At 41.7% G+C, this 26,567-nt stretch overlaps 1 protein-coding gene across 1 annotated transcript in view; it reads right to left on the reverse strand.

Moving 5' to 3' along the window:
- HYDIN (HYDIN axonemal central pair apparatus protein) overlaps positions 1–26,567 on the reverse strand; it is a 342,406-nt gene that overhangs the window by 144,009 nt on the left and 171,830 nt on the right. Inside the window, 1 exon segment of the mRNA XM_007462964.1 lies at positions 23,317–23,630. Coding sequence (XP_007463026.1) covers positions 23,317–23,630 — 314 coding nt within the window.

A 26,567-nucleotide genomic window follows, 5' to 3' on the forward strand; every position in this document is an offset into this window, starting at 1 on the left:
GCGATTGGGATTGACATGTATACACTGATGTGTATAAAATTGATGACTAATAAGAACCTGCTGCATAAAACAATTAATTTAATTAAATTTAAAAAATAAAATAAATGCACACACATACACAAAAGTTCCTTTGTGCCCCTACCAGTCAATTCCTCCCCCTCCCCCACCCCTGGCTCCAGACAAACACTCATCTGCTTTCTATCACTATAGATTAAGCTATGCCTACAGTTTCATATAAGTGGAATCCTAAATATGTACTCTTTTGTGTCTGACTTCTTTTGCTCAGTATAGTATTTTTGAGAATCATCTATATTGTAGCAAGAAGCAGTAGCCTCTTCTCTTTTTTTTTTTTTTTAACACTGAGCAGTATTCCAGAGTATGGATGATGACTAGTGTGTTTAACCATCTTCTTGTTGATGAACACCTTGGCTTTTTCCAGCTTTTAATAATATGAATAAAGTTGCTAAGAACAATTGTGTAGAAGTCTTTGTGTGGACATGTGTTTTCATTCCTCTTAGGTAAATTCTGAGGAAGGGAAATGCTGGATTGTATAGTATTTGTATAACATTATAGGAAACTGCCAGTTTTCCAAAGTGGCTTTACACCAATTTACACTACCACCCACAGTGATGAGAGTTCCGGTTGGTCCACATCCTCACCCACACTTGGTATTCAGTCTTTTAAATTATAACTATTCAAATGATTATGTAGTGATAGCACATTGTGGTGTTAATCAGTAGGCTTATTTTAAAGGAAAAATTTATACCATTACTATAAATTAAAAACCAATTTTATCTACCATATTTAGGAAAATCAATATGATGGGAAAAATTAATGTTACTATTTTCTTGCCTGGTGAAGACTCTGCGCTGACTCCCTCTTGCTCTTTTTAAGAAGTGAGATCAGTTCGGCTTCCCCTTGGGGAATCACTGGGCTAGCACCATTTAAGAACTGTGAGTTCTTGGAGGGCAGGGTCCAAGGTATTTCCTCTTTACAGTTCACAGAGGCCAGGGTCTTATACATAGGGCATGAGCTCAATATCTGAGCATCTGATTGAATGGATGGATGGATGGATGGTTGAATGAGAACAGGTAAGCAGCATGCAGGGTAATTTGGCTATTCTGCACCTCCACCTCCACCCCACCCCCACCTGGGATGGCCTAAGAGAAGAGTAGAAAAGCTCTTTTCACCTTCTTGCACAAACTTCCATTTGGCTTCTCCCAGGTCAGTGCCTCTAGTTCACATTATCTTAGGCTGAAATCACACCATTCTGGGCAGAGGACACAGGGGCTGGGTGCTGGGAAGCTCATTAAAGATTCCTGAACCTCATCCTTGGGTAAATTCTGATTCGGCAGGTCTCAAGTAGGGCCCAGGAGTTAGGTTTTTAACAGTCTTCCCAGGTAATTCTACTGTACAGCTAAATTTAGGACCCGCCATGGGTAGGAAGGGCCAGAGGACGGCTAAGGGCTGGAGCTGGTAATTAATGTGGGGCATTCACTCAGCCTTACCAGCTAGGGACAGAGAAGATCAGCAGAGGATGATTCGGAGCACTTATTAAATCACCCCAGGGCAGCAGAGACACCTGGGGAGACTCTGCCAGATCACTGCCCCACATAACAGCACTCTCATCCAACATTTGCACCCCCCTGGGATGTTGTGCTGAATGAAAAAAAAAAGCAAATGGGGAATATCTGAAAAAGGAAAAATACGAAGCTGTAGAGTGTCTTCAGACCTGAGGAAAAACAACAGCTCAGCTGACAATGATACCTGGACAATGGGGAAGCGAGAGGTCTTTTGGAAACAAAGGAGACCAGTAAAGCAGCCCAGCTGCTAATAGGCAGCAGACAGAGAAACCCTCACCATTATGAAGGCTTTAACTTAACAGTAAAATGGAAAACCTGCTCCAAAGAATTGAAATAGAATGCTGCTAGAGTTTTTTGGATCAGATTTTATTTTACTCTCAGGAACAGATGATTACTTTCCTGTTAATGCTAACCCAAACGGGATTAGATTCAGTTATTTTTAAAAGAATGCGTAGCAAACAAGAAAAATCAATACTGCTCCAGTTCCAGAGCTGCCCATATGAGAATCACAGGAGGAGCCAGCAAAGAAACCCTCCCTTAAGCTGTGACAGAACTGCGTGAATGTCAGACACACTGCCCATCAGCCACACTGGTTTGGGCTCAGCAGTTTCCCTCCCCATAGTTTATTTTCAATTCTTGGGTAAGGATCAATACAGTCTTTTGTGTTACAAATTAAAAGAAGTCCACCACTCTTGTTTCCCGGTCTCCCTTCACTGGAAGCAGTGTTGCATCAAAATAAAACCCCAAAGAACAGGCTTGTGTTTCAGTTAATGTTGTGTGTTGTGTTTCAGACCACACTTGGAGATGGAATGGTGCATGTCGCACATCTGCTGAATTCTCTGCAGTGCAGCCAAGGTCTCAAAAAAAGGTGGGGGCAGCCTTGTAGTAAACACTTTTAATTCGTTGATTCATTGTACCTGGATTCTGGGAGTATCCATACAGAGGGTGCAAATGGCCACTGGCTGGATAAAAAGGTCCTTCAGGTGTGTTTTGTTTGGCTCATATGTTGTTTAATATTTTTTTGAAATTACTGACAGCAGCAGATGCTGTTGGTGCACAGACTACGTCCCCTTCACTAAGACGACGCACCCATCCCCTAGGTGCTGTGGGTGTTGGCTGCACCTTTCTCTGGAGCACTGCCCTGGCTCAGCAGGAGCTGCCTCACCCACCCTGAGCTACCTGGGAGCTGTTTTTCACCCCGTACAGTCTGAGTAACTTGAGTCTCAGCTACTCCATGTGTCCGACCAACTTCCACCTCAGCACGGGTGGCCAGTTGGAAGCATTCTGGGACATAATAAAGGGCTAAGGCAGGCTGTCTTCCATGTGTGTATGTCTGCAGTTCGCTCCTCCTGTTCATGTGGCAGAGCTGGAACGTGCTGATGGGGAAGGCGCTGAGCCAGTCCCATCTGTTTCATCTGTCATTTGCTTCCCAAAGTGGGAAGATCAGCAAGTGTAAGACCACAAATATGGAAAAGTGGCTAGAACTTTGTGTTTGTGCTCAGAGAGGCTCAAGAATTTGCCTACTTTTAACATGATTTAAAGTGATGATTATAATCTGCCCCCTTTAGAAGCGGGAACTGGGGGGCCTATCTAATATGGAGGAGGCTTATGACGTGTAGAGTCAGAGGAAGGGAGGGGGGGGAAGAGGTAGAGAGAGAGGGGGTGGCTGAGAGGAAGAATGGCAATGTAAAAAACCACCTGATAAGGTCTAACAAGTAAAGACGTGCGGTTTGCTTAATGTGGCACACAGATTAAAAATTAAAATCAATGGAAGTAGGAGGTGTAACTGTAGGAGAAAATATCTCGACAATGAACTCAGTCATACCGAATAGCACACATTCATATAACCTTGAATTGCTGAAACTCAAACTGGACCTCTGAACCACGCTAAGACCATTGATAGGAGACCAGTGGCTGCTGTGGGTCATTTTCTCATTTTGATATCCAAATAGGGGGAGGCTGGGGAGCAGGAGGCTTGACCCTGAAGGGCCTTGTAAGCCTCACTAAGGAGCTGGCTTTATCCTCAGGAAAATGGAGAGTCTTCCCAGAGGTTTTAAATGGGGAAGTGAAATGATCTGAAAAATTCACTTGGGCTGCAGAAGGGAGCATGGCTTAGAAGGGGACAACCCTAGAATGACCAAAACTCTGAACCATGCTGTAAACAGCGATGGAAAGCATAACCTAATGGGATGTTCTGTTTTTTTATGATTTAAAAAAATAATAAAAATCAGGAAGCCCACATAGAAAACAGTGTTAGAAATCCAGAAAAAAGATAATGGCAGCCTTGGTCAAGGAGGTCAAAGGGGAGATGGAGATGGAGTGGGAAATTCCAGTGCATATTAGCAGGTGGAATGGCAGGACCATGGCCCTGGGGTGAGGAGCCCATCCTGACACACCACAGCCCGAGGTCTATCCCCACTACTGCCACCTCCCCAGCCTGTCCATGAGCAAGGCTGGGTGGCTGGCTAGCCAGAAGGGATGGAAATAAGAGAACAGTGGAGCAGAGAGTAGGGGCCACCACAATCACTCGGGCACCTATGCTCCCCCTACATTTGCTGTTTGTGCTTGTCAACCTCCCGTGCCCAATGCCAGGAGGAAGGGGTGTGCGAAAACAGTAAAAATAAAGTGGCAGGAGGAGGATCAGCACCTCTCTTGTCCCCGTGGCTGCTAGGCCCCTGTCCTGCCACGCCTGCCTCCACTGCTGGATAGCCCTGACTGCCACCCACCGCTTCTCTAGTCTTCTTCTTTTCCATCCTCCTCCTCTCCCTCATCACTGTCAACATCACTGTCATCACCGTCATCTGCTTCCATTTGGCACACACACACTTCCTCACATGGAAAGCAGCCTGCCTTAGCTCTTTATTATATCGCAGAATGCTTCCAACTGGCTACCCGTACTGCAAGTTGGTGGGACATAACTGAGCAGCTGAGACTCAAGTTACTCAGACTGTAGGGGGTGAAAACCGTATATTTAAAGGTTCTCAAAAGGAGATGCAGTTGGAGCTTTTAGAAGAATGGTTCTCACTGCAGCTGTCCATTGGAACCACCTGTGGAACTTTAAGAACAACTTCCCAATGTCCAAAACTGTAAGAAATAAATGTTTACTGTTTTAAGCCACCCAGTCTCTGGTATTTGTTATAGCAGCCCGAACAGACTAAGACAGGCCCTAATAAAGTAACTGCAGCCAACAATTATTCATCACTTACTCTCTACCAGGTATTATATTAAGCACTTACTAAGGACTGCCTAGTTAAATCTTCACCACAGCTTGATGAGGTAGGTCCTATGATGGTCTCAGTCTTCAGATGACAAAACTCAGAAAGCAAGTAAGTGGCTGAGCTAAGTTAGCCTGGCTCCAAAGCTCATGCTCTTAACAGCTTTATTGGACAGTCTACCTGGTCAACAAGAGAAGGTTTCTCCTTGGTTACTTCATGCCATGCCATGCCCAAGGCAGTGACTCATAAAGTAGTTTTTTTTCATCCTAAAAGTAACTGGAAGCCACAACATAAGGAACATACAATGTATTGTCTAGAAGCTTTCTTTGGAAGAAAAGGTACGCATCCTGGTTGTATCTAGATAAGGAAAAGCAAGACACAGTCGACCTTGTCCCTGAAGTGACTTCCTACAGAGAGTTTTGCTGCAAGGTGAGTAGTAGAGGGATGTGCCCAGAATTTACCTTGAAGCTCTCCAGAGGGATTTCCGTGAGAAATGACCACTTCTATAAAAGTTCCAGAAGGTGTCTCCACTGCTACATGCTCTTAGAAAGGCTGCTGAACAGGTGGGCTGTGAAATCTCCCTTATAATCAGCTTCAAAGCTCTTCAGAAATATTTTCAAAACAGGACAGTTTTTAAAGTCAATTTCTTTTAATGTCTGGCCTTCAGTAGACAGAGCTAGCTTTGGGGGGGGCAGTTAATTAATACAAACATGTGGATAAATCAGATCACTATACAAAGCAAGCAGACATCATCCTAACTCAGGTTCAGATATGCACTGATAACTTTCCACTGATTTCTTTAGAAGCCAGCTTAGTTCACAGTGAATATCTAAAAGCCTGATGCCCTCCACTGAATTTTGAGACATTGGGAAGATGCCTTAAAAAGAATGAATCTTATAATAAGGTAACTAGAGTTCTTCTATAATAACATAAAAGCCATATAAGAAGTTTTATAACACTCAAAATTGAAATGAAAAACAGCCCAATTCATTTCTCTAGGGGGTAACAAATATCTCAGGAAATTGGACTAAACTGAACTGCAAATAGAAGCAGACTACGTGATCCCTAACATGGTGATCACTTTTTTTTTTTTTTTTTTTGTGGTACGCGGGCCTCTCACTGTTGTGGCCTCTCCCGTTGCGGAGCACAGGCTCCGGACGCGCAGGCTCAGCGGCCATGGCTCACGGGCCCAGCCGCTCCGCGGCATGTGGGATCTTCCTGGGCCGGGGCACGAACCCGTGTCCCCTGCATCGGCAGGCGGACTCAACCACTGCGCCACCTGGGAAGTCCATGGTGATCACTTTTAAGTTAAATATGAAGAGAGTGAAAGGTCTCCCTCTTCTTGGATTTAAGTCACTTGAAGGCTCACTACAAAGACAGGAACTTGTTTCTGGAAGCTCAGACTTGAGACATGGTGTGCAGCCCTCCCATTAGTCCCAGAGGCTAATCTGATCCCCTGGTCAGATAAATTAGCTGGCCTATCACAGCAGGAGAGGAGATTCTAGATGGATGGGCTATGGGAGGCCTGGGTGATGGAGGGCCTGGGGGGCTTCCAGGGGCATCAGCATGGAGGATAAGCAGGTCTGCTGGGGGTTGACTTCACACTGTTCTCTTTCATAAGGGGCTTCAAATTTACCAATAATATTACATTTATAATGGGGGTGATAAAACGTGGATGTTCAATTCATTATTATTCTTAAGCTATGCACATGTGTTATATACACTTTTGCCTGCATGATGTAATTTCACAATAAAACAAGAGTGGATGTCAAGGAACACTGTGGAGTGAGAAAGGGCCTCAACTCGGTAATGAAATCATCACTGAACTTCCAGAGAGGCAGTTTCAGCTAAGTGAGGGGCCAAAAGCCAGCTTAAGTCAAATTAGGGAGTGAGAGGGGTGACTAGTGTATTATTTTCTTCTGTTTCCTTGTACAGAGACGGTGATGATGCAAGAGGATTAAGAGAAGGGCTATCAAAGATGTGGAGCACTTGTACCGAGGGCAAAGGTCTAGAGAGCTTACATCCCAAAAGATATATATATATTTTTTCCTTTTTCTCTCTTTGTGAGTGTGTATGTGTATGCTTCTGTGTGTGATTTTGTCTCTATACATTTGCTTTTACTATTTGTTCTAGGGTTACCATTTGTTCTAGGGTTACCATTCATTCTAGGGTTCTGTCTGTCCTTTTTTTCTTTTTTCTTTTCTGTTTTTTTCTTAAGTATAGTTCTTAGCACTTGTTATCATTGGTGGATTTGTTTTTTTGGTTTGGTTGCTCTTTTCTTTCTTTTTTTAATTACTTTTAAATTTTTAACAATTTTTTATTTTTTATTTTAATAACTTTATACCCTTCCTCCCTCCTTGCTCCATCCCTCCCTCCCTCCCTCCCTCCCTTCCTCTCTCTCTCTCTCTCAATCTATCTCTCCCCACCCCCCCTCTTTCTTTCTTTCTTTCTCCCTTTTCTTCTGAGCCATGTGTCTGACAGGGTCTTGGTGCTCTGGCTGGTGTCTGGCCTGTGCCTCTGAGGTGGGAGAGCTGAGTTCAGGATATTGGTCCACAAGAGACCTCCTGGCTCCACGTAATATCAAATGACAAAAGCTCGCCTAGAGATCTCCATCTCAATGCTAAGACCCAGCTCCACTCAATGACCAGCAAGCTACAGTGCTGGACACCCTATGCCAAACAACTAGAAAGAAAGGAACACAAGTCCACCCATTAGCAGAGAGGCTGCCTAAAATCATAATAAGAGCACAGACACGACAAAACAAACCACTGGATGCGGTCCTGCCCACCAGAAAGACAAGATCCATCCTCACCCACCAGAACACAGGGACCAGTCCCCTCAACGAGGAAGCCTACAAAACCCACTGAACCACCCTTACCCACTGGTGGCAGACACCAAAAACAATGAGAACTATGAAACTTCAGCCTATGAAAAGAAGACCCCAAACACAGTAAGTTAAGCAAACTGAGAAGACAGAGAAAAACACAGCAGGTGAAGGAGCAAGGTAAAAACCCACCAGACCAAACAAATGAAGAGGAAATAGCCAGTCTACCTGAAAAAGAATTTTGTAATGATAGTAATGATAGAGTAATGATATCTAATGATAGAGTAATTATATCATTACAGAGTAATGATAGTAAAGATGATCCAAAATCTTGGAAATAGAATGGAGAAAATACAAGAAACGTTTAACAAGTACCTAGAAGAATTAAGAGCAAACAAACAATGATGAACAACACAATAAATGAAACTAAAAATTCCCTAGAAGGAATCAATAGCAGAATAACTGAGGCAGAAGAACAGATAAGTGACCTGGAAGATAAAATAGTGGAAATAACTACCACCGATCAGAAAAAAGAAAAAACAATGAAAAGAATTGAGGACAGTCTCAGAGACCTCTGGGACAACATTAAATGCACCAACATTTGAATCATAGGGGTTGCAGAAGAAGAAGAGGAATAGAAAGGGAGTGAGAAAATACTTGAAGAGATTAGAGTTGAAAACTTCCCTAATATGGGAAGGTAACTAGTCAACCAAGTCGAGGAAGCACAGAGAGTCCCATACATGATAAATCCAAGGAGAAGCACACCAAGACACATGTTAATCAAACTACCAAAAATTAAATACAAAGAAAAAATGTTAAAAGCAGCAAGGGAAAAGCAACAAATAACATACAAGGGAATCCCCATAAGGTTAACGGCTGATCTTTCAGCAGAAACTCTGTGAGCCAGAAGGGAGTGGCAGGACATATTTAAAGTGATGAAAGGGAAAAACCTACAACCAAGATCACTCTACCCAGCAAGGATCTCACTCAGATTCAACGGAGAACTTAAAACCTTTACAGATAAGCAGAAGCTAAGAGAATTCAGCACCATCAAACCAGCTTTACAATAAATGCTGAAGGAACTTCTCTAGGCAGGAAACACAAGAGAAGGAAAACACCTACAACAACAACCCAAAACAATTAAGAAAATGGTAACAGGAACACACATATCAATAACTACTGTAAATGTAAATGGATTAAATGCTCCAACCTAAAGACGTAGACTGGCTGAAGGGATCTTCCAGGACCAGGACATGAACCCATGTCCCCTGCATCGGCAGGCAGACTCCCAACCACTGAGCCACCAGGGAAGCCCCAGTCACATTATTTTTGATAAAAGAGGCAAGAATATGCAATGGAGAAGACAGCCTCTTCAATAAGTGGTGCTGGGAAAACTGTACAGTTACATGTGAAAGAATGAAATTAGAACACTCCCTAACACCATACACAAAAATAAACTCAAAATGGATGAAAGACCTAAATGTAAGGTCAGACACTATCAAACTCTTAAAGGAAAACATAGGCAGAACACTCTATGACATAAATCACAGCAAGATCCTTTTTGACCAGCCTCCCAGAGAAATGGAAATAAAACCAAACATAAACAAATGGGACCTAATGAAACATAAAAGCTTTTGCACAGCAAAGGAAAACATAAACAAGATGGAAAGACAACCCTCAGAATGGGAGAAAATATTTGGAAATGAAGCAATGGACAAAGGATTAATCTCCAAAATTTACAAGCAGCTCATGAAGCTCAATATCAAAAAAACACACAACCCAATCCAAAAATGGGCAGAAGACCTAAACAGACATTTCTCCAGAGAAGATATATAGATTGCCAACAAACACACGAAAGGATGCTCAACATCACTAATCATCAGAGAAATGCAAATCAAAACTACAATGAGGTATCACCTCCCACCAGTCAGAATGGCCATCATCAAAAAATCTACAAACAATAAATCCTGGAGAGGGTGTGGAGAAAAGGGAACCCTCCTGCACTGCTGGTGGGAATGTAAATTGATACAGCCACTATGGAGAACAGTATGGAGGTTCCTTAAACAAACTAAAAATAGAAGTACCATACGATCCAGCAATCGCCCTACTGGGCATGTACCCTGAGAAAATCATAATTCAAAAAGAGTCATGTACCGCAATGTTCATTGTAGCTCTATTTACAATAGCCAGGACATGGAAGCAACCTAAGGGTCCATCGACAGATGAATGGATAAAGAAGATGTGTCACATATATACAGTGGAATATTATTCAGCCATAAAAAGAAACAAAATTGAGTTATTTCTAGTGAGGTGGACGGACTTAGAGTCTGTCATACAGAGTGAAGTAAGTCAGAAAGAGAGAAACAAATACTGTATGCTAACACATATATATGGAATGCAAAAAAAAAAAAAAAGGTTCTGAAGAACCTAGGGGGAGGACAGGAATAAAGATGCAGACGTACAGAATGCACTTGAGGACACGAGGAGGGGGAAGGGTAACCTGGGAAAAAGTGAGAGAGTGGCATGGACATATATACACTACCAAATGTAAAAAAGATAGCTTGTGGGAAGCAGCCACATAGCACAGGGATATTAGCTCAATGCTTTGTGACCACCTAGAAGGGTGGGATAGGGAGGGTGGGAGTGAGAGGCAGGAGCGAGGAGATATGGAGATATATGTATATGTATAACTGATTCACTTTGTTATAAAGCAGAAACTAACAGACCATTGTAAAGCAATTATACTCCAATAAAGGTATTAAAAAAGAAATGGGCAGAATACCTGAATAGACGTTTTTCCAAAGAAGACATGTAGATGGCCAACAGGCACATGAAAAGATGCTCAACATCACTAATCATTAGGGAAATTCAAATCAAAACCACAATGAGATATCACCTCACACCTGTCAGAATGGTTATCATTACAAAAGAACACAAATAACAAACGTTGCAAAGGATGTGAAGAAAAGGGAACCTTCAAATACTGTTGGTGGGAACATAAATTGGTGCAGCCACTGCAAAAAAACAGTATGGAGGCTTCTCAAGAAATTAAAAATAGAACTATCATACGACCCAGTAATTCCATTCTTGGGTATATATAGAAAAAAAAAACCCCATTAATTTGAAAAGATATATGCACCCCAATGTTCATAGCAGCATTATTTATAACTGCCAAGATATGGAAGCAACCTAAGTGTCCATCAACAGATTAGTGGATAAAGAAGATGTGGTATATAGGTACAACGGAATATTACGCAGCGATAGAAAAAGAAGGAAATTTTGCTATTTGCAACAACATGGATGGACTTGGAGAACATTATGCTACATGAAATAAGTCACACAGAGAAAGACAAATGCTGTATGACATCACATATGTGGAATGTAAAGAATACAACAAACTAGTGAATATAACAAAAAAGAAACAGACTCACAGATGTACAGAACAAATTAGTGGTTACCAGTGGGGAGAGGGAAGAGGGGAGGGGCAATATTGGGGTAGGGGATTAAGAGGTAGAAACTATTATGTTATAAAATAAGAATAAAAAATAACAAAAATAAGAAACTGTTATAAAATAAGCTAAAAGGATATATTGTACAACATGGAAAATATAGCTAATATTTTATAATAACTATAAATGGAGTATAACCTTTAAAATTGTGAATCACTATATTGTACACCTGTACTCCAATAAAAAATAAGTAATATAAAAATAAATTTGTGTAAGTTTGGAATAATTATTTGTTCCTTGAATACTTGGAAAAACTTGCCTTTGTCTATCAGAATTAGTGTTTTATTACAGAAGGACTTGAAGCTATTTATTCAATTTCTTCAGTGATTAAAAGACCATTTGGATTTTTTTTAACATCTTTATTGGAGTATAATTGCTTTACAATGGTGTGTTACTTTCTGCTTTATAACAAAGTGAATCAGCTATACATATACATATATCCCCATATCTCTTCCCTCTTACATCTCCCTCCCTCCCACCCTCCCTATCCCACCCCTCTAGGTGGTCACAAAGCACCAAGTTGATCTCCCTGTGCTATGCAGCTGCTTCCCACTAGCTATCGGTTTTACATTTGGTAGCGTATATGTGTCCATGCCACTTGGGATAAAGATGCAGACCTACTAGAGAATGGACTTGAGGACACGGGGAGGGGGAAGGGTAAGCTGGGATTTCTTTTTTATTTTTTTAAGTGAGTTTTGATAAGTTGTATTTTTCTAAGATTTTATTAGTTTTATCCAATTTTTCAAATTTTTGCCATAAATTTACTCATGAAAATTTCATCTTTTTAATATCTGCTGCAACTGTAGTTATATCATTTGTGTATTCCTAGTAATGGTTGTGTCTTTTTTTTTTCATTATCAGACTTGCTTGAATTTGTTGATTTTATTAATAGTCTCTTCAAATAGTCAACTCCTGGCTTTGTTGATTCTTTGTATTTTATTTAATTTTCTCTTTCATTAATTTCTGGTCATACATTCAATATTTCCTTCTGTCTATTTTCTTTGGCTATATTTGTTTATTTACTTACCCAACTTTTACAGCTGTGAAGGTTCAACTCAATTTTCAGCCTCCTTTCTTTTGTAACATAAGCATCTTAAGTAGGGCTTGTCAATGGTAGCACTATCAATATTTCGAATGGATAATTCTTTGCTGTTGGGGACTGTCCTGTGTATTGAAAAATACTTAGTAGCATCCCTGGCCTCTACCCACTAGATACCAGTAGCTCCCCCTGGTTATGATGATGCTGATGCCGATAATAATAATAATAATAATAATAGTCTCCAGACATTGCCAAATGTCCCCTGGGGGGCAAAATTGCCTTCAGTTGGGAACCACTGACTTAAGACTACAGATTTTCATTTAAGTCCAGTTTAGCTTCTGCTGAGAAAACTGGACAGCTACATGTAAGAGAATGAAATTAGAACATTCTCTAACACCATGCTCAAAAATAAACTCAAAATGGATCAAAGACCTAAATGTAAGGCCAGACACTATAAAACTCTTAGAAGAAAACATAGGCAGGACACACTCTCTGACATAAATCACAGCAATATCTTTTTGCACACACCTCCTAGAGTAATGAAAATAAAAACAAAAGTAAACAAATGGGAGCTTTATTAAACTTAAAAGCTTCTGCACAGCAAAGGAAACCATAAACAAAACGAAAAGACAACCCACAGAATGGGAGAAAATATTTGACAACAAAGTGACCAACAAGGGATTAATCTCCAAAATACACAAACAGCTCATGCTGTTTGTATGTCAAAAAAACAAACAATCCAACCAAAACATGGGCAGGAGATCTAAATAGACATTTCTCCAAAGAAGACATACAGATGGCCAAAAAAAGCACATGAAAAGATGCTCAACATCACTAACTATTAGAGAAATGCAAATCAAAACTACAAGGAGGTATCATCTCACACGAGTCAGAATGGTCATTATCAAAAAGTCTACAAACAATAAATGCTGGAGACGGTGTGGAGGAAAGGGAACCCTCCTACACTGTTGGTGGGAATGTAAATTGGTACAACCACTATGGAGAACAGTATGGAGGTTCCTTAAAAAACTAAAAATAGAACTACTGAACTTCCCTGGTGTACAGTGGTGAAAAATCCGCCTGCCAATGCAGGGGGCACGGGTTCAAGCCCTGGTCCAGGAAGATCCCACATGCCACAGAGCAACTAAGCCCCATGCACCACAACTACTGAGCCTGTGCTCTAGAGCCCGTGAGCCACAAATGCTGAGCCCACATGCCACAACTAATGAAGCCTGCACACTTAAAGCCTGCACTCCACAACAAGAGAAGCCACCGCAATGAGAAGCCTGCACACCGCAACAAAGAGTAGCCGACGCTCGCCGCAACTAGAGAAAGCCTGTGTGCAGCAACGAAGACACAACACAGCCAAAAATAAATAAAATAAATAAATAAATAAATTTATTTTTAAAAAAAAGTATATGCCAATAGACGATTATAAAATTACCAAATAAATTCATAATTAAAAATAAATAAATAAAAATAGAACTACTATATGATACAGCAGTCCCACTCCTAGGCATATATCTGGAGAAAACCATATTTCGAAAAGATACATGCACCCCAATGTTCATTGCAGCACTACTTACAATAGCCAAGACATGGAAGCAACCTAATATCCATCAACAGAGGAATGGATAAATAAGATGTGGTACATATATACAATGGAATATTACTCAGCCATAAAAAAGAACAAAATAATGCCATTTGCAACAACATGGATGGACCCAGAGATTATCATACTAAGTGAAGTCAGACAGAGAAAGACATATCATATGATATCACTCATATGTGGAATCTAATTTTAAAAAATGATACAAATGAACTCATTTACAAAATAGAAATAGACTTACAGATACTGAAACCAAACTTATGGCTACCAAAGGGGAAGGCATGGGGTGGGGGGGAGGGATAAACCAGGAGCTTGGGATTAACATACACAAACTAGTATACATAAGATAGATAACCAACAAGGACCTGCTGTATAGCACAGGAAACTCTACTCAATATTTTGTGATAGCCTATATGAGAAAAGAGTCTGAAAAAGAATGAAAATATGTATAACTGAATCACTTTGCTGTATACCTGAAATTAACACAACATTGTAAACCAACTATAATCCAATAAAAAGTTTTAGAAGTCCACTTCAGCTTCATTACCACTGATTCTTTCCATCGTCATTCAATCTTAAGTATTTCCTAATTTTCATTGTGATTTTTTTCACCCATAGGTTATTCAGAAGTGTATTTTAAAATGTTTAAGTCTATGTTCTTCTTTACTTCTTTGTTTTTAAATATATATTTGTTATTGATTTCTAACATAACAGATTTGTTGAGATTTGCTTTAAGCCCTAGTATATAGTAATTTTTCATAAGTGTTCCATAGGGCTGGAAGAGTTTTTTCTTAATGGGGTGTTCTACATATATTATATGGCACCTGTTAATTGTGTTCAACTTGTCTGTAGGAGAGCTGTCCAACAGAACTTTCTACAGTGACTGACATGGTCTGTATCTGTGCTGTTCAATACAACAGCCACAAGCCACACGTGGTTACTGGGCACTTAAAATGTGGCTAGTGTGACTAAGGAGCTACATTTTTAATTTAAAAAGTTAAAAAAAAATTTAAATAGCTACATGAGGTTTGGTGGCTACTACATGCGGCAATGTAAGCTATATAGTCCTGCCGATTTTCTGTCTGCTCGAGAGAGTGTTATTAAAGATAGGGGATTTGGTTTGCTTTATGTATTTTGAAGTTATGTTTTGAGATGTATGAAGTTTAGGATTATTATACCTTTCTGGTGAACTGACCTAGTAACCTTCTTGACCTCTGGTAATGCTTTTTTGTTTTAAAGTCCATTTTTGGTTACCGGGGGGAAAGGTGGGGGAGGGATAAACTGGGAGACTGGGATTGACATATACGCACTACTATATAGAAAACAGATAACTAATAAGGACCTACTGTATAGCACAGGGAACTCTACTCAGTACTCTGTAATAACCTATATGGGAAAAGAATCTAAAAAAAGTATATATATATATATATATATATATATATATATATGTATAACTGATTCACTTTGCTGTACAGCAGAAAATAACACATTGTAAATCAACTATACTTTGACAAAAATTTTTTAAAAAATGAAGTCTATTTTAACTGATCTTTCATAGCTTCCTCAGAACTCCCTCCATTATATGCCTGTTCTATCTTTCCCCATCCTTTTTTATTACTGTATCCTTATTTTTCAGGTATCTCTTTTTAAAATAATTGTGAGTAAAATCCAGAAGCACAATCATTTTCTTAGTTTTATTTACAGTGATTTCAATTACCGATACATTTGGATTTATTTTATCATCTTATTTTGTAATTTTTATTTATTTATTTCTGTGTTTCTTTTCCATGTCACTCCTTCCCCTAATTTTTTATTTATTTTGGATTGACTATATTTTTCCCCTTCACTTTCTTTCTTCTTCTAGTAATAAAATACTTTTACTTCTTTTCTTTACTTAAATTTATGTTTAAAGCTTACCTTTTCCCTCTTCTGGAACAACTCAAAGACCTAAAATCTTCCATTTCTCCCCTTCCATACTATATAGTATTTCAGTCCTATATTAATATTTTACATTATTATTTTATGTAGTTAATGGTATTTTAATTTTACCCATAATATACCATTTTCTTAGTTCAGAAATCCTTCTTGCATCTCAGACATATGTCTGAGATAATTTTCCTTCTTCCTTAAGTACACCCAGTAGAAGTGCCTTTAATGAGCCTGCTCCCCCTTTGATAATGACCTGGTCTTCTGTTGATAATGACCTCTTGCAGTTCTGTTAGTCTAAGGACTACCGTTTCTGTTGACTCTGGTCCATGGTAGCCCATGTCATTCTCTCTTACTCACTTACTTTAAACCCTTCCATGGCTTTTCACTACATTTTGAAAAAAATCAAACTCCTCAGCATGGCCTACAACACTGGACCTGACCTGGCCCTGCAGAATTTTCCAGTCATACTGCTACCATTTCCCTGACTCATGGGCTTCTGATACCATGGCCTTTTTACTCTTCAAATGATTATTCACGTATTTACTGATTTAATTTTTTAAAATTAAAGACTGTCATGCACTGAATCGGTCCCCTTTGAAATACTATGTTGAAGTTCTAACCCCCAGTACTTCTGCACTACTGCTCAGTGAACATTCTTAAGGTCAACTTCCCCTCAACCCTCAGCCATACATGACTCAGAAGAGCAGGTCACATAACACCTTGAGTTGGTAAGGGAGGCCACAGAGGTTCTGGTTAAGACTCTCATCCCTTGTCCCTTCAGGCCTCTGCTACCTTTCTTAATCTCATCTAGACTAATCCTTTAGGTGTGCTGTCTACTTCCTGCCAGCATCAGCTTATGGTGATTTGTTACAGCAGCAACAGGAAACTAATACAGGCAAGGGGGCTAGCCCCTGTTTGCACTGGATGCATTCTTTGGGCTGTTTAACTGTCATTCTGGCTCAAGTACAAGCAGGGGGAGAGTTAGGGAAGAAAGGGGGTGGGAGGGGCATAAGAACTTGACTTGGCACTTTGCCTGAGGCCAGCTGTGGCCACTTCTGTTCCCTCTTTTGACTCTTTCTGCTCCCTCATCAGAACTGCTTTTCCTCTAGACCCCAGGCTCCATGCTCGCTTTTGTCTCTTATCCAAACTTCTCTGGGAGGTGGAAAAAAAAAATACAACTGCAGAAGCTTGAAGGATTCTGAGAGGTGCAGGGCCTGTGGGGAAGACAGAGGGATATTTATTGAAGGGACAGAAGCTCAAGCTGCCAAGAGACACTTGCGGCCCTCAGACCCCATGAGGTCTCTCTGTGTCCTGAAATGGCTTCTGACTGATTCCAGGAGATGTTTCCAAGCCACCTCTGGGATTCTGCTTCTCAAATAGGTCCTGTATTAGCATTACAGGGGTGCCAATCCACTCAATTTCCTCAATAAAGGAATGGCCGTAACACCTGACACTTACTGAGCATTTATTATGTGACACACAGATCTAAGAGCTCTGCAGTAGGGGCTGAGACAATCCTCACCACATCTGTATGTGGGAGATGCCGTTATAATCACCCTCATTTCAGACAAGGAAGCCGAGGCTCAGGGACCCTCAGCCATCCATCAAGGTCACATGGGGCAGGTGGCTGAGTAGAAGGCTGCCTTAGAGGCCAGGCTCTTAGCACACTGAGCAGCCCTGGAAGGCTGGGGTGCAAGGATGCCCAGTGCCTGACCCATGGGATTCAACAAAATTATTATTTTTTTTGAAAGAAAAATGAAGAACCATGTTTTATTTTCCCCCTAAACATTTTTGTTTTCTTGATTGGGCCCTTGGGCAAAGCAGGGGCCGGTCCTTGATCATGGGTCTGGGCTTACCTGGCTGCAGGGAGGAGTGGTGGGGAAGACAGAGGGCACTCTGGGCCTGGCCCTCCTGACCACACACGGACTGTGGCCTTTGAGGGCCTGGCTTCAGCCTTGATAAATGTGGCCTGGTACAGGAAAGGAATTTTCTAACCTTCAGAAGGAAAAGGGGCTGAGTCCATCATGTTGGTGTCTAAGGACCCTATGGTTCCAACACGTTAGGATCCTAGGGAGTGCTTCACTTAGCAGCACTTGGTGGGAAGGAATGGAGAAGAAAGGGACCCTTTGAGACCTGAAAACAGCCACCAAGTTCATATTTTTCTTTCATGTGTTATCTCAAAGACATATGCACTTTATAAACATTTAGTGCTCACTGCAAGTCTTTTTGGTTTCTGCATTACCCCCATTTTACAAGTAAGTAAGCCAGGGCACGGGGTCATGTGTTTAGGACAGAGCTGGGATTCTTACCAGCCATGTCTGATTCCACAGCCCAGGACCTCAACTACCACTGATACCATGTCTTTAAAAAGTTCCACTTTCAAAGCAAGAGAAGTTGAGGGGTGATGAAGGGACAGACAGAAGCATCCAGGCGATAAGGACCCTCCACCCCACTTCCAGCCCTTCCACCCTCCTCTTCCAATCACAATATTGGACAACTGATGCTCATCACAAAAAAATCAGTGTGAGAACAACACATGTTCCTTTGCTGTCAGGCTGGGCTCCCTTAGCCTCTTGTATTTGGTTTATTTATAATCTGATTCGGGAGCAAAAAGGAAAAGCTGTCCTTGGGGACCATGCAGCCCACATGCTCCAAGTTCTAACATCGCCTCAGCTTGCAGCTCTGAGTCTGGGCATAGACGCCAGCTGAGCCAGCATCTGCTTGGTTCTCTCTGGTCTCTTAAAAGCAAAGCCTGGTTTCAGTGTCGGTTTCCCTGTGCTCCCCTTTCACACAGATGCCACAAAGCATCGTGCTCTTATCCGGCTAAGCAGTTAGGCCAAAGAAAGGGCACGTTTTTGCAGTGCTGTTGTGCTGGCAGCCATGCCCAGCCCTGATATGTCCTCCCAGCTTCCTCATTACTTGTGTACGTGTGAGCGCATGGACTGTTATCTATCAAGCTCAGTCTAGGACTCTGTCATGCACGTGGACTCGCATGGATGAGTGGGTTTCTCAGGCAATGACTGGCTTAGGGAGTGCTTACCTAACACGCTTGCCCACTTTACTTCTCTCTTTGTTCTTATGTGTGACCTGAGGGCCAACTTGGAACCAAAAATATGCTCAAACAAGAGAGGTGCTTTGACTGTCTGAGTCAGAATTCCCTACAAAATCACACACACACACACACACAAACACGCACACTCATTCCCAAATGCACAGACATGCACGTACACATGCATGTGCACACACACGCTCCCACATGTGCATGCACACACACACGTGTGATGTATACGTGTTGTGACAGGCAGGAATGTTGAGAGTCTAGGCCTCCTCATATCCTGCCTAATAAAAGAAGAAGAAAACCTCTTTTATGCTTTTGTTTCTTTTACTAGTTGTGAGGCTTAGAAGAATTCTGATTGGAAAAGAAAGGTTCGTGTTGGTATATCTGATAAAAGTGACCTTTAGCCAATGAGTGGTTCATGTTTTTCTGACGGGCTGCACAGACAGAGCCTGTCTAGACAGCAAGTGGCATTGTTTTTTCTCTTCAAGGTGATATTTATGCCTTGAACCTTTCCATTTGGCAGGTGCCAGGAAGCCAACAGAAAAGAATGTTAAACCAGTTACGAAACGACTCTCCTCTCACTACAAACACCAGGGGCAGGGAGAGCAGTTGATTAACTAGAAAATACTTTTTGAGGACTGTGCTATGGACTGTGCTGGGCTCTGGGATCCAAAGGCAACAGAACAGATGTGCTCCCTAGTCTCATGGGGATTAAGCGCCAGCTAGGAAGTTGACCATTAGCCATAGCTGCAAATGTGATGAGTCACCAAGGAGATAGGCTACTGGTGCCTATAACAGGGAACCTTGGGTAGGGCAGGGTCTCGGAGAAGGCTTCCGGGGGAAGGAGGTTTAAGCTGAAGACTTAGTGAGGCAGCAGGGCTAACTAGGTGAGGAGAGGGGAGAGTGTCCAGCAGAGAGAGGGCAGTCAGACAGCAAACCACCACTGGGCAGGAAAGAGGCTGGCATGGTGGGTAAACAGAAATAAGTCAGTGTGGTAAGGGGAGAGCAAAGTGAGAAGAAGCTGGAGAGGAATTCAGGGGCAGCACAGGGGCAGCTGAACCTTGAAGAACACAGTGAGTATTTTGTACTTTATCCCAAGAAGCATGGGTGTCCTTCAAAGCTGAAAACCAGGGCAGTGACATGCTCATCGCTTGTCTGCTGAGGGGGTGATGGACTGTGGCACAGGAGTGGAGGCAGAGAGCCCAGTCAGGGGCTGTCACAACTGTCCAGGCAGGAGCAATCGGGGATTCAACTAGGGTAACAACCGTGGAGATGGGAATGAAAGGTTTTTAGAAGGTGTAATAGGTAGAACTTGGTGATGGATTTGATGCGTGGGGTAAGGGAGAGGAGGGAATCTGGATGCCTCCCAGGACAGTGATGTCATTTACTGGGACAAGGGCCCTGTAGGAGAGGCAGGGAGGGGGCAGGGGAGAGCCTGAGACTGGAGTGGGGTACGCTGGACACGAGTCACCTGCGAGACATCCAGGAGGAGACGTCAAGAAGGTGATGCACTTGGAACTCCGAGGGGTCTCGGTGGAGATACGTATTCAGAAGCCTCTGCAACCGGGGCTGAGTGAAGCTGTCGGTAAATGCAACTCCAGGAAGAGCAGACAGCCTAGGAGGGAGCCCTGCGTCCTACAACCCCAGCAGAGTTGCTGCTGGCCGAGAGCTGAGAAGTAGTCAGGCGAGGAGACAAGAGGAAATGCAGGAGAGTATGGTGCTATTCAAGCCACGAAAGGAATGTGTTTCAGGAAGGAGGGGTTGGACAACTGTGCTGAATGCTGCTAAGGGTTATCTTTCTGAAAAAACCTGACTCTGTCACTCTCCTGATTACAAATCTCACCATTGCCTCCAAGAAAGAGTCTAAAGTGCCTTATCATGGAATACCAGGCCTCGCACACACTGCTGCCAACCTACCTGCCCAGACTCGCCTCCCCGGACTGCCCCCCACTGATGAAGTCTGCACTGTGGCTGCACTGACGGGTCCCCTGTGGACACTGATAGGGGCGTGCCACCTGCCTCTCCCACATTCCTTCTCCTATATTGCAGTTTTTTGCCTGGAGATCTGCCCCACTCCCACCCCTTTAGTCCATGTGGTTCTGAGGTCATCACTGCAGCGCTTGGCGTGGGGCACACGGCCAGGCCAATGCTAATCAAGAGCTTCGCCCTCCCCTGATGGTGACCGGTGAGGGGAGGGGACAGGAAAGGTGATTAAGATGGTCCCATCAGAGTGCATCTCCTGGAAGTTCTGGGACCAAGGCTCATGTTCCTTTCCAGGGGCTCAGAATCTGCACAGACATGGCCCCAGGAGTGCTGGCAGCACTTGGTGACCACGGGAGAAAAGCTGATCCGAGAACGTGGCTAACTCATGACGGAGAGCAGAGCTGAGACAGGGACCCTGGCTCCAGCAACACTGTTTGAGTCTTTGCTTTAAGCCAGGCCAGAAGCCAGAATGAACTTGGACTTTTGAGTTGTGAGAACCAGTGAATGAACTTTGCTTTTCATTTTTTTTTTTTTTTAGAAAAAAAGTTTTTAAAAATTTATTTATTTGTTTTTTGGCTGCGTTAGGTCGTCATTGCTGTGTGCAGGCTTTCTCTAGTTGTGGTGAGCGGGGGCTACTCTTCGTTACGGTGTGTGGGCTTCTCATTGTGGTGGCTTCTCTTGTTGTGGAGCACGAGCTCTAGGAACGTGGGCTCAGTAGTTGTGGCTTGTGGGCCCTAGGGCACAGGCTCAGTAGTTGTGGCTCACGGGCTTAGTTGCTCTGTGGCATGTGGGATCTTCCCGGACCAGGGCTCAAACCTGTGTCCCCTGCATTGGCAGGCAGATTCTTAACCACTGCACCACCAGGGAAGTCCCTGCTATTCATTTTTACTTAGGGTCAGGTTTCTTGTCACTTGCAACAGAATCCATGAATCTGAACTTATATACATGCTATTCCTGTTACTGAGAATGTTTCCCTGCTTCTCCATCTGGAGCATTTAACCGTGCCTCTCAGTGCAGCCTTCTCTGACTCCTGCGAGCATTCATTCCCCCGGCATCTTTCAGAGGCTGGCACTATCATGTGTCATGGTTTACACATCTGTTTCCCCAATAGCCTCAGTCCAGCAATCATGTCTTACTCACTTCTGTATCCCTGATACCTCACCCATTATCTGGTGCATAAGAGCCACTTATCAAATGATTTCTGAGTGACTCTCTGAATGAATGAATGAATGAATCAATGAATCAATGAACAAATGAAATCTAAGCAGAGGCTCAGTATCAAGATATTAGAAGATAAAGAAGAAAGGAAAAAAGTGATTAAATGAGTGCTTAAGTCAATGAAAAATTAAGTGTATCATCTCCAGTACTGGCCAAGAACATTTTCAAAATGTCATCATTTTAAATATGGAAATGGCCTCTCGAAAATAAAAAAATAAATAAAGCATGTCCCTTGCTCCCAGATAGAAAAAACTCATTTAACTGTGTTCCACCAGAATAACTTCACACAATCTGGTGTTCGAAACTCATTAGGTCAGGTTGGCTGATTTTTCCATAATTATTTTAAATGTTCACCATCTACAGAATTTCATCCCAAATCTGAACAGTCATTGGCACCTAATGAGCAGGCTCCATCACTCAGGCCCAGAACCGGCTTCAGGGCTACACTGGGTCATCATCAGATGTTTATGGAAGACATCCAGAGCAAGCCATAGTTACCATGGAAACAGGCACAAGAAAGAAAGGATGGCTATCATACACAAGATGAGGACAGTGTACAGGAAGCATTGACCAGCCAAGAAATAACATGAGACTTTCCCAGTTAAGAATGGCCATTCAAAATTCAGGTGTTGAAAACTGAGCTGTCCAAACATCCAATAAGGAAATATGCACAAGCCCATGCATCCTGGCCAACAACATGGCTTTTGACCCACATGAAACTGTTATTGAGGCTTGACTGAAACAGGCTCTTCCTAGTTCTTTAAGGGAGTGTTTTCCAAATTAAGTTGGCTTTAGCTTCTAATTGAACAGGAAAGACACTTCTAAACCCAAATATTGTAAAGACAGCTTTTCCCTTCTGGCGCTCACCACCTCCCACTCTTTTGTACATAAGTATATATCTATATACATACGTACGTATATGGGCCATAATGGAACCCACTGAAATATGCAGAAGGTAGAGCTCAGGGAAGCACACATCTCATGTACTACCCTGCTCAATTCGTGCTTTGGGTTTCAAATGCTTATTAAGGAAACTCTATGAAGACTATTTTTAGTGATAAATTTCTAATGATCCAACCACTAGATTCAAAATTAGAGCAGGCTTAGGGATATCACTTTGTTAATTTGGTGGCAATTGGGGCTTTCAAAGATGTTTTATCTGCTTTTCCTGTTTGGAAACCTAGGATGGACCATGGCTCTTTGTTCCTTCTGTCAATGATTAGTTGTTGGAAGTGAAAGTATTCATGAGAGACCAGTACTCAGAATACAGGAAACCAAGTGCAAAGCCCGAAGGAGAAAAAAATGAAGAGCAGGGGAGAGCTCTGCAGGATTGCCACACTAGTTGGTACCTTATCTGATTTTCCTCATCATCCACCAGGAAGAACCAGCGAAACTTCACAACCAGGGGGCTGCAGTTGGTGACTGTGATGTAGCGGATCACCTCAGTATCGTTCAGGATACAGCCAAAATCCAGCTCTGTGGTCTCAAAGGTGAGGTTGGGGTAATTCACTTCTCCACGCAGGTGCAGGCTGTCCACTTGAGGGTGCTCCACATACTTGATTTCTAGAACTTCTTCTGCCACCCAGGTATTCAAATCGTTTTTATAGGAAGGGTTGAATTTGACCAGCAGGTCTTTTTCTTCACCCATCTCCAGTTTAATAGGCTACAAACAAGATAATGGGGAATTACCAACCTCCATACTGTGCATTTCCAACCTGATACATGAAATAGGACAACCAAAGTGGTATACACACACACACATATATATATATATATATGCACACACACATACATATACATACAGACACACAGATTAGTAGGAAATACGTATATATACACTTTATCCATAACTATGTATCCACACTTTACATAGTTAAACAGCTAGTATATCGCTATCAATATCTATATCTACCTATATCTATCTATCTCTATGCACTTACACACATATGTATTTTTTAATACTTGAAAATGAAAGCAAGAAAAATTTGAAGAAAAATGATTTGAAAAAAGAGATGTTGATAAGCGTTGTGAGGTTGTAAGGTTGAGGAGTTGTAAAAGGAAAACCTGCAATGAATAATTATTATGAAATACTCTTAACTGAAAATAAATTAGATTGTAAAACGTTCTTCCTAGATAAGTGGGAAAAGTTCTTTGCTTAAGAAAATTTTAAAAAGGCTCTCTAAAGGACCCCATGGAGGAGGGGCTCTGTAGAGGGTGACCCAGAAAGGGATAGATTAGGTAATTTAATTTCTTTTCTAACGTCTCCAATTCTAACTCTTCAGCATAGTGGTATCCACTTTCCACTGTTTTCTATTCAACTTAAAATGACACTCCAGAGCCGTAAGGAGTTTGTTCGGTAGATTGTGTTTGTTCTTTTCCCTCTTTGATTCAAATCCCCCTGTGTTCCTTGATGCCAAGGCCACAGAAACACCTTCCCATAGAAAGCCTGGCTCTGAGTTGGCTTTTTTAGGAATCGCTTAATCCCCACATTTAATCGGCATGAAAGCCACCTCCTGGTTTTGCAGAAAGTGCCCTGAGGCAGTCAGGAAGAATGCGCACAGCAACAAATCTGTTTACAGAGCACTTTCCTCTCCACTGAGTTTGAAGGTTCAGGTATTTAACTGTGCACTTCAGTGACACGATCAGATGGTTTCAGCTGATAAAGCCAATCACCGGATTCAAGAGTCAGAGAGAGGGTAATGACTCCTCAGTTGGCTAATCCCCTCTGAAAGGCTTGCTGGCCACTTGGCCCAGGTGGCTTGCCACAATTGAGAAGTCATTCTTGTAGACCATGGTATCTGCAGCACTAGGCATCGCAATGCTTGGTGTTTAAATATCTTGGAGATTGACTTAAACACTTTTTCCCCCAGAGGAATGACTTTGCTGTTTTGTGGAAATGATACATATCAACAACATTTTATATTATATACAAAAGCACAAAGAAGAAGTTAGAAATTCATTCAAAACTTCACAAGATATTATTTCTCAGAGTTCACATTTGGTAAAACATTAGTCCAAACATGACAGATAAATAAAATTTTACAAAAATGGAATTAGACTAATTTATTTTTAAAAATCATGTCTGAAATTAAAAAAAACTGAAGAAAATTTCTTATACAAGAGATATTAATTATAAGATCGTGGACTCTGAAGCCAGACTGCTTGGGTTCAAATCCTCGCTCTGCCAGTTACTAGCTCTGTGAACTTGGGAAAACTTGCTTGGCCTTCCTAGCCCCCAGTTTCTCCATCTGTAAAACAGGGGCAATAATAGTACCTTACTTTTCTTAAGAGGATGAAATGAGTTAATATATTTGTGATGCATTCAGAGCAGCGCCTAGCTGCTGTGCATTTCCAATTTATATACCATACACATAGTGTATGGTATATAAATGCCAATTATTACTACAATCCCTTTATGATCAAGAGAATTGATCAAAAAGTGTGGAGAAGTCCAAGGTTAGTCTAAAATCCTCCCCTGGTGTGTTTCTTCTTTACTGCTTAGAAGCCATAGAATTCTCTGGACATCAGTAAGACTGGTAACTTCACTAAGGTATGTCTCCCTGTTGAATATTCTATATCATTTTGTCCCAGGACAAGGTGTGGCCTTATTTTTTTTAAAAATATTTCATTTTTATTTTTGAACAGATAGGACAATGAAAAGCAAGTCACCCTTGTGCCCATCTCCCCTCCCCTCAAGCCAACTGTTCCCCTCCCCTGAGGTAACCAAGGTTACACAAGTATCTTATCTGTCCTTGTATGAGTATAAAGATAATTCATGAATATAAACCCACGTTCATATATGTGTAATTGTTTACACACGGTCACTCCTGTTCTGTACTTCTTCCCCTGGGGGATAATTAACCAGTGCATATGGAGTTGCCTCACTCTTTTTAACAACTGCATTTTACTCCATCATTGAATTCTGCCATCATTTATTTAACCAATCTCCTATTGATAGATATTAGCTCCCAGTCTTTTGTTCTTATAATCAATGTCGCAATAAATATCCTTATATATTGTGTCTATGTCTATAGGATAAATTCCTAGGAGTCGAATGACTAGGTCCAAGGGTAGGGGCATTTAAAATGTTGATGGCATCAGGAAACTTGCAAAAGCCTCTTAGATACCCTCATCCACCAGAGGGCAGACAGCAGAAGCAAGAAGAACTATAATCCTGCAGCCTGTGGAACAAAAACCACATTCACAAAAAGACAGACAAGATGAAAAGGCAGAGGGCTACGTACCAGATGAAGGAACAAGATAAAACCCCAGAAAAACAACTAAATGAAGTGGAGATGGGCAACGTTCCAGAAAAAGAATTCAGAATAATGATAGTGAAGATGATCCAGGACCTGGGAAAAAGAATGGAGGCAAAGATAGAGAAGATGCAAGAAATGTTTAACAAAGACCTGGAAGAATGAAAGAACAAAAAAAAAGAGATGAACAATACAATAACTGAAATGAAAAATACACTAGAAGGAATCAAAAGCAGAATAACTGAGGCAGAAGAACGGATAAGTGACCTGGAAGACACAATGGTGGAGTTCACTGCTGCAGAACAGAATAAAGAAAAAAGGATGAAAAGAAATGAAGATAGCCT

Source organism: Lipotes vexillifer, unplaced genomic scaffold (genome assembly GCF_000442215.2).
Source record: "Lipotes vexillifer unplaced genomic scaffold, Lipotes_vexillifer_v1.1 scaffold70, whole genome shotgun sequence".
In the NCBI taxonomy this organism is placed as follows: Eukaryota; Metazoa; Chordata; class Mammalia; order Artiodactyla; family Lipotidae; genus Lipotes; species Lipotes vexillifer.